The sequence below is a fragment of the Salvelinus sp. IW2-2015 genome, unplaced genomic scaffold, assembly GCF_002910315.2.
Source record: "Salvelinus sp. IW2-2015 unplaced genomic scaffold, ASM291031v2 Un_scaffold951, whole genome shotgun sequence".
In the NCBI taxonomy this organism is placed as follows: domain Eukaryota; kingdom Metazoa; phylum Chordata; class Actinopteri; order Salmoniformes; family Salmonidae; genus Salvelinus; species Salvelinus sp. IW2-2015.
In genome coordinates this window covers 6,238-21,026 of record NW_019942661.1, presented here as the reverse complement: position 1 = coordinate 21,026, position 14,789 = coordinate 6,238, and the positions used below count along the sequence as shown (strand labels likewise).

At 41.5% G+C, this 14,789-nt stretch overlaps 1 protein-coding gene across 5 annotated transcripts in view; it reads right to left on the bottom strand.

Moving 5' to 3' along the window:
* LOC112069252 (SEC14-like protein 1) overlaps positions 1 to 14,225 on the bottom strand; it is a 52,998-nt gene extending 38,773 nt beyond the window's left edge. For 2 of the 5 annotated variants that reach the window (XM_024136547.2, XM_070438471.1), the window contains exons 1-2: positions 13,863 to 14,224; positions 8,188 to 8,277 (exon numbers count right to left, since the gene is read on the bottom strand). In XM_024136547.2, coding sequence (XP_023992315.1) covers positions 8,188 to 8,250 — 63 coding nt within the window. In that variant the 5' untranslated portion in view covers positions 8,251 to 8,277; positions 13,863 to 14,224. Of the gene's footprint in view, positions 1 to 8,187; positions 8,278 to 13,862 lie in introns of all 5 variants that reach the window. The other 3 variants (XM_024136548.2, XM_024136549.2, XM_024136545.2) reach the window with 2 other exon arrangements.
* Between the last annotated feature and the right edge of the window lie 564 nt (positions 14,226 to 14,789).

The following is a 14,789-nucleotide window of genomic DNA, read 5'->3' as shown; positions in this document are numbered from 1 at the left end:
TTACTCACTCTTTTAAAGTCACCATTGGCCTCATGGTGAAATCCCAGTGGTTGCCTTCCTCTCCGGCAACTAGGTTAGGAAGGAATAGAGGTCGACCGATTAAAAATCGGCATGGCCGATTAATTAGGGCTGATTTCAAGTTATAACAATCGGTATTCTGCATTTTTGGACTCCGACTATGGCCGATTACATTGCATTCCACGAGGAAACTGCGTGGSAGGCTGACCACCTGTTACACGAGTGCAGCAAGGAGCCAAGGTAAGTTGCTAGCTAGCATTAAACTTATATTTAAAAAATAACATAAAAAAACAATCTTCACATAATCACGAGTTAACTACACATGGTTGATGATATTACTAGGTTAACTAGCTTGTCCTGCGTTGCATATAATCAATGCGGTGCCTGTTAATGTATCATCGAATCACAGTCTACTTCGCCAAACGGGTGATGATTTAACAAAAGCACAATCATTGCATGAATGTACCTAACCATAAACATCAATGCCTTTCTTAAAATCAATACACAGAAGTATATTTTTTAAAACCAGCATATTTAGTTAAAAGAAATTCATGTTAGCAGGCAATATTAACTAGAGAAATTGTGTCACTTCTCTTGCGTTCATTGCACGGAGAGTGAGGGTATATATGCAACAGTTTGGGCCGCCTGGCTCGTTGTGAACTAATTTGCCAGAYTTTTACATAATTATGACAACATTAAAGGTTGTGCAATGTAACAGCAATATTTAGACTTAGGATTGCCACCCGTTCAATAAAATACAAAAATACAGAACGGTTCCGTATTTCACTGAAATAATAAACATTTTGTTTTCGAAATGATAGTTTCCGGATTTGACCATGTTAATGACCAAAGGCTCGTATTTGTGTATTTATTATAACTATTTATATGATTTGATAGAGCAGTCTGACTGAGGGGTGGTAGGCAGCAGCAGGCTCGTAAGCATTCATTCAAACTTTACTCCGTTTGCCAGCAATGCTTGAAGCACAGCGCTGTTTATGACTTCAAGCCAATCAACTCCTGAGATTAGGCTGGCAATACTAAAGTGCCTAGAAGAACATCGAATAGTCAAAGGTGTATGAAATACAAACGGTATAGAGAGAAATAGACGACGCGCCATAATTCTTATAATAACTACAACCTAAAACTTCTTAACTGGGAATATTGAACCACCAGCTTTCATGTTCTGAGCAAGGAACTTAAACGTTAGCTTTTTTACATGGCACATATTGCACTTGTACTTTCTTGTCCAACACAGTGTTTTTGCATTATTTAAACCAAATTGAGCATGTTTCATTATTTATTTGAGACCAAATTTATTTTATTTATGTATTATATTAAGTTAAATAAAAGTGTTCATTCCGTATTGTTGTAATTGTCATTATTACAAATATATTAAAAAAAATAAGAATAAAAAATATCAAAAAATAAACAAAATAGGCCGATTAATCGGTATCGGCTTTTTTTGGTCCTCCAATAATCCAATAATCCAATAATCTCCAATAATAATAATAAATGATAATCGATCGGCCTCTAGGAAGGACACCTGTATCTTTYTAGTGACTGGGTGTATCGATACACCATCCAAAGTGTAATTACAAATTTTACCATGCTCAAAAGGGATATTCAATGTCTGATTTTATTTTTTTACCCATCAACCAATAGGTGCCCTTCTTTGCGAGGCATTGGAAACCCTCCCTGGTCTTTGTGGTTGAATCTGTATTTGAAATTCACTGCTTACCTTACAGATAATTGTATGTGTGGGGTACAGAGATGAGGTAGTCATTCATCAAACATATTGAACATTATTATTTCAGTGAGTCCATGCAACTTATTATGTGACTTGTTAAGAACATTTAAACTCCTGAACTTATTTAAGCTTGCCATAACAAAAAGGTTGAATACTTATTGACTAAAGACATTTCAGATTTTCATTTTTAATTCATTTGTAAAAATTCCACTTTGATCTTGTGGTATTGTTTGTAGGCCAGTGACAAAAAAAGATATCTTGATTTAATCCATTTAAATTCAGGCTGTAACACATCAAAATGTGGAAAAAGGCAAGGGGTGTGAATACCTTCTGAAGACACGGTATAATACGGAATGGAAAGCTTTCGTAGAGAGATTCGAGGTGAGAAAAGGCCCCAGAAGGTTAAAATTATATGCAGAAACTCTTGGAATCAGGCCTGAAAATCCACTCATCAGGACCACACAGACAAACATAGGCTACTCTCTCCTCCCTTCCGTCTCTCACGCCATCTGCATAAACGTGATGCTGTCTGATACAGTATCAGAGCTCTAACCCAAGCCTTATTAGCCTATAGGCTACTATCCAGAAGCATACAACCATCCGCCCAATGACATCAATTCGTGGAAAAGCTACTTAATTCACTAGTGCCATGGAAATCGCATCAGTAGTCTATGTAACACAGATGCTTGGCTGATGGCAAAACACAGACATTTCCATTAAATATTAAGGGAGATTACCCTATCTCTATCCGCTAGAGTGTGCGGAGGTAGCCAGGCTGCAACCCAAAGAGGATTTGACTTAAAATAGGACACTTCCGCTTCTCAAACGGTGCACAGATGTGCAGCTGCAACAGCAGGCTGGCAATGGACACACTGTTCATTCCCAAGGTCTGAGGCGTTTTGTCCTAGGGGATTAGCCTAGCGCAACACTCCACTTATAAAATGGGCATGCTAGACTAGGCTAGGCTTTCAGCCACTCTAAAAAGCACCTTTCTGACCGTGCCCAGATGTGCAGCAGGCTGGCATGGGACACTCTGTTCCTTCCCTGATGACCCGGTGATGCTTTGTCCTAATCTAGTGGATTAGAGCATCCCCCTGTCTGTTGTGGCTCAGTTGGTAAGAGCGTGGCATTAGCAATCCAAAAGACGTGGATTCAATTCCTGCAGGGATCACAAACACATAGGCTAGACCCACTAACAATGTATGTACTCTAAGTTGCTTTTGGTGTCGTCTGCTAAATATTGAGCCACGCTACTCTAATTCATCTGGACACTATTGGAGTCTGAGGGAGAGGGAGGGAGGGGTGGGGGTTGGTTGCTTCAAATCAGAACACAGAGCCTCTCTTCACCTGAAACAACAAACAGTGTTCGTCTCTCGCCTACTTTGGGAACACAGTTTCCCCCAAAGGGCAAAACTTCAAAAACTCATATAGTCCGTAGGGGAAATAGCAGTTGTTTGTTTCAAGGAGGACACAGAGTCCTCTAACCTGGAACAACAAGTCTCTCGACATCCCCCTCTCCTCCCATTGGGAACACCATCTCAAATCAAATGTTATTGGTCGCATACACATATTTAGCAAATGTTCTTGCGGGTGTAGCAAAAAGTTTGTGAAGTGCTCATGGGCTCCATGAACCGGCGCGGCGTGCTAATAGCAACAATAACATCGACTACACTTCCTGTTATTGCGGAGAAGGCACGCACGAGTCGGGAGTGTATGCTGAAGGGAGGCTATGGACCACTACTGTGTTTCTGTAGCTATTGTTGTTTTACTTCCTTCCAAAGCCCTTCCTCTAGAGAAATATTACACGGGTGAAAGCTGGACGGTATGCGTGCGACCTCATGCATATGCACGTGTCCAGATTACCGAAGCACACTAGTTAGCTGCTGCAGTAGCACCCGATGGACTCTTTCTTCCGAGAGACTCCGCTGAGTGTCATCTAGCCTAGTTAAAGAGGAAGTTGCGTTTCCCATTGCTGGGCTGCTGGGGTTGGTGTTTCTCAGCAATTCTCTGTCCTTATCAGTCACTTTCACAGGAGTCCTGAGCAATCATTTCCTGACACCCTAAAAAAAACAACTGTAATTTTGGAAAGTGACAAATCATTCAAGTTAGCGGTCTTATCTTTTTGAATTAATGTTCAGTGTTTCCGCTATTTCTTAGGAGGGGCGCAAAGGCAAACTAATTGGAGTCATATTGTATAACAGTATGCTGCATAGGCCTAATTGGCCCCTAATACATGCCACCAGCACAGGAGGTTGGTGGCACCTTATTTGGGGAGGATGGGCTCGTGGTAATTGCTGGAGCGGAATGGTATCAAATACATCAAACACATGGTTTGTAATGCAACGTAGGCCTACTTTAACTAAACTCCTCTCAAATTGCCTAAGTCAAAGCGGGATAGAACCATTTTAATACTCTCAGAAAACAGACAGCTGCAAGGCAAGAACGGGCTAAGGACTTCATGATGCTGTTAATACATTCCTTTGAGCCTAATGGCAACATTGCTAAAGGTGGAAACATTTTGCTTCAATTCTGTCATTGCCTTGAGTGGGTGGTTGAGGCACAGAAAGAGGCTGTATTTCTTCTAGAAGGAATGTGTTTAAAAAGGTAATTGACAGACAGAGGAATGTAGCGCTTTAGTTCTCTCCTTCCAGAGACGGTAAGAGGTGTTTCAGAAGACTGACAGTTTCCAAACAGAGAAGAAAAGTGGACAGGGAGAGAAAGAGACATGCAACATTCCTCAAAGCAAAATGCCAAACAAAATCCCTTAACGAAAGAATGAAAAGCCATGTTTGCCAYCTTTCAAGTCTGTTGAAAGACAAACTTCAAGCCTAGTCATACCAAACAGAATCTGATGACAGCACAGCAATGTTTATAAACACACACACAACGACATATCAAATCACACGCACCCTGCAAAAACATGTACATTCTCGTGTGGTGCACGCCCACAGCTATGCTGCATGAAGGTGTGGCACAAAGTAGAACACGCTGTCTCCCTACTAGGGAGGCTCAAATAGGTGCAGTCAAGGTGTTAGACAGCTTGCATGGCTTTGTGATCTCACTAGGGCATCAATAACACCAGGGCAATGTCCTGTTCAGTAAGGCACACTGTGGCAAAACTTTTTCCCCCCCCTCGGTCTCTCAGCTCCATGGCAGAATATTTAGAGTCGCAGGAAATTGCTTTAAACCTGCAACAATCTCTCAGTTCGATGGAGAAATCTGTATAATTGCAGGAAATTGTCTTAAAAACGCTAACATTTCTCTACGCCGCCCAGATGGGGGACCACCATCTAAGCCCCTTTTTGATACAGAAAATACCCTGAGTGTCTGCCAATTTGTAATTTCCCCGTGGAGAGAGAATATGTCAACCTGCCTCTTCAAACACACCAGCTTTAGAAGGGGCCATTATCAGTCAGTGTAAATGTACCACTCACATCAATAAAGAAGAGAACAGACAATAGGCTAGAGAATACGTGGCATAGTGAACCACCTCTCTTCTACTAGGCTACATAATTCTGACAACTGAGTCAGGCCGACCTGTTAAAGAGATATAAAATCAAAAAAAGACAGGACAGACAGACAATTGGCCATGACGACGCACAGTGAACCACTTGTATCTGCACACAAACGTGTGCATCGTTCAACCATTGTGCAACCATTTTTCCTGCCAAATAACCCTATGCCTTGATTCCTCAGCTTCTTATGTTGGGTKTCTACCCCTCTGCTACTGCCTCAGATTAACAGAACCCGTCCCATCTGACTCTAAAGGCGTCCGCATGCTTCCCATTCGACAGTTCGTAACAGTTTGTGCTTATATCATGATATTTTGTGAATTTTTTGTTCGTTTTGGTCTTCGGCACGGTTTTTTTTTTTGGGGGGGGGGGGCTGTTTGTGCACACACAAACATATCGAAGCAAGCCGAACGGTGGGAAGCTGTTGGCATCTTCGTCGATATTTGGTCAACAGTAGGGATTATTCAATCAAGTGTTTGTTGTCATTCAACGAGACACAAATCATTATCATGCAATTTTTTTCACTTGAGAAATACTGCACCAAAGAAAGTTGCACGACTGAGATCTCCTCGGGTAAAACGTCAAAATGAATGACAGATCTCTTGCGTTACATTAATTCGGACTATTTTCAGGAAGTGTACACTGCCTACAGCGTCTCAAGATGGACAAACAGTACTATTGCAGCTTATTTCTCGTTTTTCATGTGAAGGTCTTTTAAGAGTGCATGCGAGCAACATCAAATCATTTCACCTAGCCGAACCGAAGCCTTAAGGCAGCTCATCCCAGCTCGGATGCCCCCTCAGGCAGCCCAATGTGGATTTCCTGCCATTTCAGTCCAGTCTCCCTCCCCTCCTCCTCCCCTGCTGTCCCCCAGGTGTAGCGTTTGAGCAGCCTCCACTCACCGACTATTTATAGCCCCCTGTCCAGTGTTTGCCCACCTTTCACCAAGCCCAGCGCTAAGGAGATTTGCCTCTTCTTCGCTTTAGTGGAGAAAGCTGATTTGAGGCAGCAAATAAAACCTGCATGCATGGCTACAATAGCRCAACTATTGAATCACATTCAATTGAAGCGCAGTTAAATTGGATTGAACAAAAAACAATGCTTTGATTGCATGTCTTCTGGAAATAGTTACAGGTCTTAAAGTTGGCCAACCTTGATTTCCCAATAAACTGAGTAACAACACCTATTAAGTAAAGCAAGATGAGGTGGTTAACCAAAATTATGAATTATCGTCCTCCTCCTAGCTTTGTGAAACACGGTCAGGAAGTAACACTACTAAGTTACCACAGAGAATTATTCTGATGATAACCCACCATAACACAGTTTAATGTAGTGTACATGCGCCTGCCGGCATGTAGCCACTGTACTGTGGTACTYTGGATAGGCTGAATAAGCCAGTGTTTTTCCACTGCTCATCTGRCACTGAACCGTTTACTCAGTGAACCCTCTGTGACAGCCCTGCCTGACAGTCCTGTCCTCTAGCTCTGGAGGCTGAGCAGAGATAGAAAGAGAGGGGGAGGAAGAGAGGTGCCAAAAGAGGGAGAAAGATGGAGCAAAAGAGAATGAAAAAGAGAAGGACAGTGAGTGCGTTAACGTGTACAGTAATAATTTGATTTAAACTGGTTAAGGCAGTAGGCATATTATGCAATAGTCGTGTAAACACCTTACGTCGGCGTAAGGTCAAAATCTATGTACGCATACGCGGATTACAACACCTGGTTTAAAATCAGCGTTCCAGCTGTGCGTTTGATCTGCGCATGTGCCAGCACCAGCCGAGTGAGAGTCCATCTTTAGCGTGAGTGAAGTGAGTTTGGAACAGCTATGCGAAGTAGTTAAATATGCTCACTTAAATATGCTTCCCAAAAATAACATGGTAGAACGATTATTTTGGAATTCCTGCATTTATCAGAGTGCCATCAGGTAGCCCGATTTCAGATGTCTCCATGGAAACAAGATTATTAAGGAAATTGTTCTTGCAAAGCATGTAAACGTTTTAACCAAACTATTATATTAATCTGACTATCCACAATAGGTTGCATTATTGTGTGCATGTAACCATACTCATTGAGGCAGAGAGAGTGGAGGAGAGGAGAGAGTACAGACAGACCGAGGCAGACGCTACGTCCACACTTCCAGGTTGTGTACTGCACGCATCCCCTCATCTTATCTGAGTGAGTGAGTGAGTACAACTCAATCATACTATAGGAGCCAGAAGACACTCACTCACCAAAAMCCTGCACAGGTGCTGCATTTAACAGAGGATACAGACCAGCAACCAATTCAGCAGTGGTACTTCTGTTCAACATAACAGTGCCCACCATTTGCTATTCAGATATTAAAAGGGTTGGTGCACGGACATGGCCTGAGATGGTGTGGAGGTTTGAGTTGTCTACATACTAGATGGACTAGAAGTGATTTGTGCATCCTGGACTGGACTTGGCTGGACAATTCTTGAGCGGTCTGCTTGGTACATTACACAAATGATCAGTCAAGAAGACCAGTCGAAGACCATCAAAGTATTATGACTGCTAGTGCATGTTAGACCCAAGCAGCTAGATAGTACACCACAGTGCAACACGACCACACATGTTCAATATGAAGCCAAGGTTGCCCTAATGTACTTTACCAACCCTTCCCTCAAGGTGGTTTTGGGGACCCATTCATTACCATTACATAACCCAACCACTACTGCCTGGGTATTTGTTAGACCTAGGCTACATCTCAAACAGCCATGTTGTCAACTTCTAGGCAATCATATGAAGGACAAGGTTGCCCTAACGTCCTTACCCACCAATTCCTAGAGGTGGTCTTGGGGACCCATTCATTACCGTTGCATAACCACTACAGTACATCTAATATTCATGTGGGGCGTCAATGGAGGTCAAGAGTCTAGGGCAGAGTAACACTTACCTCCATCACCAGCTCAAAAGGCTGCTTGTACACCCTGATGGGTGACTGATACTTCTGCACCATGGTGGGAACGACTGTGGTGCCAACGACCTGAGAGAAAACAATCTGATATTAGAGCTTATATAACCAACATCATAGACTTGTCTTGGTGAGATTAGACAAAAATGGGCCAGACTGCATTAGACTGGGTGCGTAACACACAAAGAAAATAGTGCTTGAGTTGGTAAAATGGCAGTATAGTTCTGGATGGCCCCGCTGGAGGCATCTGACATGTCATTAAGTAAGCCAGGTTTGTGTGTTTGTGTGTGTGTGTGTGTGTGTAGCAGCTGGCGGGGAGCCCGGAGTACTTGGCAGTTTGTCTGCAGTGATTGCCTGCAGGAAGGCACTTTCCTCTGCCGTGGGTGAGGAAGCGCGTCTGATTGAATCGATCAATGAATGCAGCGTTTTGCACCATACATCACCCATTCAGGAACTTAACTGCATAGGGAACAGAGATAGACATGGCCAAATACTGGAAAGTCAGGGACTGCTAAGTGCCAACTAGTCACAACCGCATGACTGATAAACTATTCAGGTAGACCTACATTGATGCGTATGTAAATATTATTTGGAGCTAGCGGTAGAGCTGAAAGCTTGGGGGTCATTAATACTGCACTACAGCCTACGTAAACGCATGAATGGGTGGTTGGCCGTAGAGAACTGATGAATTAATCTGTGATGTAAAATGTAAGCAGCGCATTCCAAGAACTTAGTGTTGGTAACCACCACAGTGCAGACGTTGGTAAATACAGTAGGACTAGGCTATGGTCCTGATAGAGCCAACAGATGTGGTCCCTGAAAACGCTGGAATGTTCCACTGCATGATATTTGGATTGGTCAAAATGTTAAAATGTGTATTTTTCAATATATAGGACAAACCCTGTGTTTTAATAAAATCAAGTATATATGCATTGAGCTTGTCTGATGCCTTAAGCACACCTCTTTGATGAAATAAGACAAATAACTCAAGAGGGAGCCAGAGATCAAGATAACAAAAAACTAAAATTTAACCCGACCATTCTCCTTCCACTTCTACTGGCTTTTGCAGATTCTGCCATTACTCTCCCGAAGTTGCCTGTAATAGGCTACACGAGGAGTCGGCAATCTTTCTCAAGTGGAATGCCAAATAATCTTAACCTTTCTACCAATCTCCTTGCCAGTTAAAGTTTTCATGTGCATATTTTCGTGAAACTGTTTCATCTCATTTATAATAACGTCTTCGTATATCTAAATTATATCCAAATCGAATAGAAAATTATACAATGCTAAAAAGTAACTTATATTGCCATTGCCAACTATGTAAAAATTGCCTATAAAGCCAACAAATAAAAACATTGTAGCCTGTAGGTAGAAAATATCCTGATAATAAATATCATATGAATCACAAATTATTCTGGGCCTTCAGAGTTTCCTGTGCCATTGAACTCGGGACAGACACAGCTGTAGGCTATTTGCGCAACGGATAAGAAGTCATTAAGTAGTCCTATTGTATGACATTTCCACTGGATCAGAGCATGACATTTTCCCTTTCACGCTGAGTGGTTATCGAAAGGGAGAAAGCTAGAAAGATTTTTCAAATACTTTTAGGAACTATTGTCATTCTCAATTAATGTAAAAACAGACTGTTTGCTTGCTGTCTGATGTAAAGAAAACATTACTTTGAGAAGCTCCACAGCTCATTAGTGGTGGTGCGTTAAGCCAATTCAGAAATACGATCAGATTCCCAAATGGACACATTTATATGCCTACATTTGCACGCAGGCCAGTAATTGTACTACTGGTGATCTACTGTATGTAATGGGGAATTGATAGACACTAACAATCAAACGCAAACAATTCACACAATGAAGTTATGAAACAATGAATTTGCACAAATTAGCGGAGAAAGACGTGCATTGTGCATTCTGCATGGTCAATCCAACGTCTGCATTGGCCTTGCAACATTTACGGTGATACGGCATCTGCAGAAGTCAGGACATCCATACTTCTTGTGTTTCGCGGAGCAGCGCAGAGCTGTTGTGAAGGAAGTTGTCAAGGATGTGAGTTTGTGTTTATACAGGATCTCCTGCCCTAACATAACCGAGCGCTAATCTAGTAGAATTCAGTCATCTTTTCTGACTCACATGTCTAACAGCTGCTAATCAGATAAATTGACAAACTGTACCAAAATAAACTAATGGTGGGAGTCAACGCAATTGCAACACATTCGCCATTTTCAAAATGTCACATACTATAACTAATGATGCACCACTAGTGATGCACCGAAATTACCTTTATGTCCGATACCCGATATTTTCCTTGCCAACAAAAAACGATACCCGATATTTTTWATTTTTGCAGCCTTTTAAGCATTCTAGTACAGTTAAATAGTTAACACGGACGCAGCGGTCCAAGGCACTGCATCTCAGTACAAGAGGCGTAACAGTCCCTGGTTCGAATCCAGGCTGTATCACATCCGGCCGTGATTGGGAGTCTCATAGGATGGCACACAATTGGCCCAGCGTCGTCCGGGCCGTCATTGTTAATAAGAATTTGTTCTTAACTGACTTGCCTAGTTAAATAAAGGTTACACACACACAGACCAAAATGTTATTTTGTTGGCATTTACGCATGTCCCCATTACCAGTAAAACATAATCAAAACCTATTTCTTTCACTTACTTGCTGTGCTGTTTTGTTGTTCATTTTTCAGACGTTTAATTTTCAACCAGGATTTCTATGGAACGCCGTTTGGGTCTTTGCGTGTCAAAAAAGATACACGTCAAATAACACTATTTGACCAATCAGGACCTGAATATGACTGCATACATTTTTAACYTAGTTATTACACATTGATTACACTATCACTCGCATTTCAAATGTCACAACGATTCATCGATACGTATGCTATGATGCTGGTAAAGTTGTCTCACACATTTACAGTACTGGTCATAAAAAAAAGCTAGCTAGCTCATGGATGCAAACAATGTTCTTCCCCAAAAACATAGCAAAACAACATCTGTTTCAGTAGTWAGCTAGCTAACTATATAGCTAGGTGTCATCTAAAATAACCCTAATTTACAAGACAGTTCTTACTTGATTAATGGTGGTCGGATGCATCTATGTGAAGCTAGCCACAATAAGGATTAGCCACACAATAAGAATTAGGACTTTGCGGTTAGCCTTCAAAATTAAGGTATGGCATAATTGTACTATTTGTATTCATTTGCATCACTGTCAACGGCACACTTTTATTTTGAAGGCAAACCGCAAATTCCACTATTGTGCCTAATKCTTATTGTGAAGCTAGCTGCCTACTTAAAATGTTRGCTTTGGGCAGCAGGGTTAAGTAGCTGACTAGCTATTTATTTTCATGAACTGAAGTTCAATTTCAAAAGGCGAACAACAAGTGGCAACCTAGCTAATACTTACAAGGATTCCTAAATCATTGCTAAGAATAATGAAAATGACTGCAGTTTCTACTGGTCATTGTTTTCAGGCTGGTTGTATTGGTGCTAGCTAGGTACCAAGCTAAAGCTAGCTACCCCAGAAGTTGCGGTCGAACAAATTATGCTATATTACCAAAGCGGTATTGTAAACACATCGTTCGTGGCCGGTGTTTGCAGACTTTTTTGTACAGCTTTGACAGTGCTACTGTATCCTTTTTTGACACGCAAAGAACCAAACTGCCTTCCATAGTATGTATGTTGTGAAGCTAATAACAGTGACGCTATTACTGTGTACCTCCGGTAGGGCAACATCTGAAAAATAGCYCACTTGGTAGTGTGTACCGGTGCTCGACCAGTCGGTGAAAGCCAACATCACCCACGACAGAGAACGGTTGATTGTCAAGGGCAATGAATTCCATTATCTTGGCTTTAATGGACTTCTCCTTTGAGTTGTCTCGCTGAAATCTTCTTACTCTTTCAAATGACTGCTCGACTTGTTGACTGCTCAATCCACACAGCAGACATTGTGGGCTAGGTTAGGAATGCTGTGTTGCACTTGTAGCGCAAAATTTTACGTGGTGTCATTACGTCATGTACCTACGTTATAAAAGTATGCACGGTAGCTTTGACATCGGTTTTTAACATCAACATTAAACTAGAAATCGGGCCGATACCGATGTTGGCAATTTTAGCTAATATCGTCCGATTCCGATATGTTCACCGATATATCGTGCAACTATAACACTTTCTTTAACGCATACTACGTATTTAGTACGCTAGTATGGGTATTTGGACACAGACGTTATCTTGTACGGTTCACAGCTCATAGGGTCTTACAGGAGGAATGTAGGCCCTATAGTCTAAAAAGGGCCTAAAATTGCCACTTTCTCTAATGGTTTGTGATACAAATGTGAAAAGCATGTCAAATATTCTTCCTCCCAAAGTTTCTATGTGGGAATTGCCAGACCAATCTGAGATACGTTAAATATTTCCGGGCTGTCCAGGCGTGGAATTGCCCTGTTGTCAAACAGCTATTGGGTAAGCCTGGGACATGTTTATTTGGGGCACAACGAGCGCTTCTTACTGGACAGGTTCAGATTGTAATACCTCCCTGTTTCAGACCATTTTCTTATGCTTTGCTTTGTGCCTACTGAACACAACCCAGATGTACAAGATCAAAACAAAAATCACATTGTGAAAAGTAAGTGTCGCTGTAAACCTGTTCCGACAAGGACATGTAAAGACAGGCGGGGTACCTGCCCAGTCTTAGCACATGGCATACCTTACTTGTTCAGTGTTGTTGATTTATTTAAAGTGCAGATACATGTTACTAAGCAAGTGTTGCTTGACTTTTTCAGCAGCCGTGCGGCAAGGAAGGGACATTGTGTGATAGTGGTGTTAACACTTGCTACACAGCACTACTTCTGGTAGGTCTGATCCAACCAGGGCGTTAGGTTCGGCTTGAGACTCCAACGTTTAAGGCATAAGGCACGTAACGCACTGGACCAGAGCTATACTTATGAGGGATATGGGGCTTTTCAACTAAAACGTCACACTAGCCTGGGTGTCAGCCTGTTTTTTCAAATGAAATTTGGCATGACAATTTCATAGTTGGCAAGAGAGCAGAAGACCGGCACCAAGCTACATCTATGCTACTGTCTGTAAAAGCTAATCATATTCTACTAAAGTGAAACTAGGCTAAACCTTTCCATTTAGCCAACTATAGGGGTTATTTAGGCTACTTAAAAACAGGTGAACAATTGTTACCGTCATGTATTAGAGAGAGATGATATTTCCCTGTTGAACAAAAGATGTAAGTCAAGGGGAAAAGAACAGGTGACATTTCAGAAACCAAACCAGAATACAATACAGGTTCTTTGTTCACTGTTAACCAATACGCCATAGCGATGGCCGGCAGCACTGTAATCTACTGTACAAACAAGCTGTGCCAGAGCCACTCAAACACCTATAGTTGAGCCCTTCAGAAATCAAGAACACTCACTCAGTGATGCTCAGTGAGTGACACTCACACACACCCTATATAGCTATAACATGTAGAAGCCTGTGTGAAGTCGTTAAAAGGATGGTTTAGGCTATTTAGCCTACATTAGCTAGTCATCACTGTACACAATCACTACAGGCATGTGCCTTGRAGGTAATACGAATTTACACGTGTAACGTTAACTTAAAAAATATAAATGACACTCACCAATGAATTATCGGAATTTCTTTAACAATTATCTGCTTCTTTCGATATATTTGTCTCGTATTATTTTGACTAAACAGGAAACTCAAGTACAGTTATACTGTTAATCCATAGCCTTATTCGGTTCCTTTTTCGCCGGTCGGTGATGAACGAGTGCTGAACGTTAGCTAGCTGTTTTGCTAGCCAATCAGCCATCGACCTGATAGCGACTACAGCACTTTAAAAAGGCATAGCTAGCTAACAACAGGTTCAGAATTGGGTTTTCATAGCGAAAAGATTCCAGATGCAGCTAGCGAGCTAAAGACAGCCAGCTGAAGGTTTGAGCCTTGAGGACTGGAGAGAATGAATGTATTTGAAAGCTCGAGCTTTCTCATTGACAGTTTCGCCCCTCCCCCTTTGGTACAGACAGAGCTCAGCAGTGCCGCGGTGTGGTGCATATGCGGTTACAATAAAAATCATTGAATATAAATCAGTTTCTAAATCAATATGTAGGCCTATCAGGGAAATAATAGTTGAGTGATGGGACAGAATATTAGGAGACATGACAGATGACCTGGCATTTGGTGATTGAAAATTACATTTTTTATGCTTACAGCTCAGCTGTCATACAATTAATGTCAAATGTTCTTTATACTGTGACGGGCGACAGAGGAAAAAGCTACATGATATGAGTAAAGCTGTCATCTTCACTGAGAACTGTGCATATGCACATTTGAAAAAAAAGTTTCATATCATGACCATGCATCAATTCATGATATTGGACAATATGCCCATGTGACATGTGTTAATTGGTCCATTTCACCATACTTCTGTTTACAAAATGAGTAATTTACTGTGTGGATCCCCTAAAATCCATACTACATTTATAAAATAATATTTGCCTAATTCTGCACTCAAATATAATCTAAATCCCTCAATCTCATATAATTT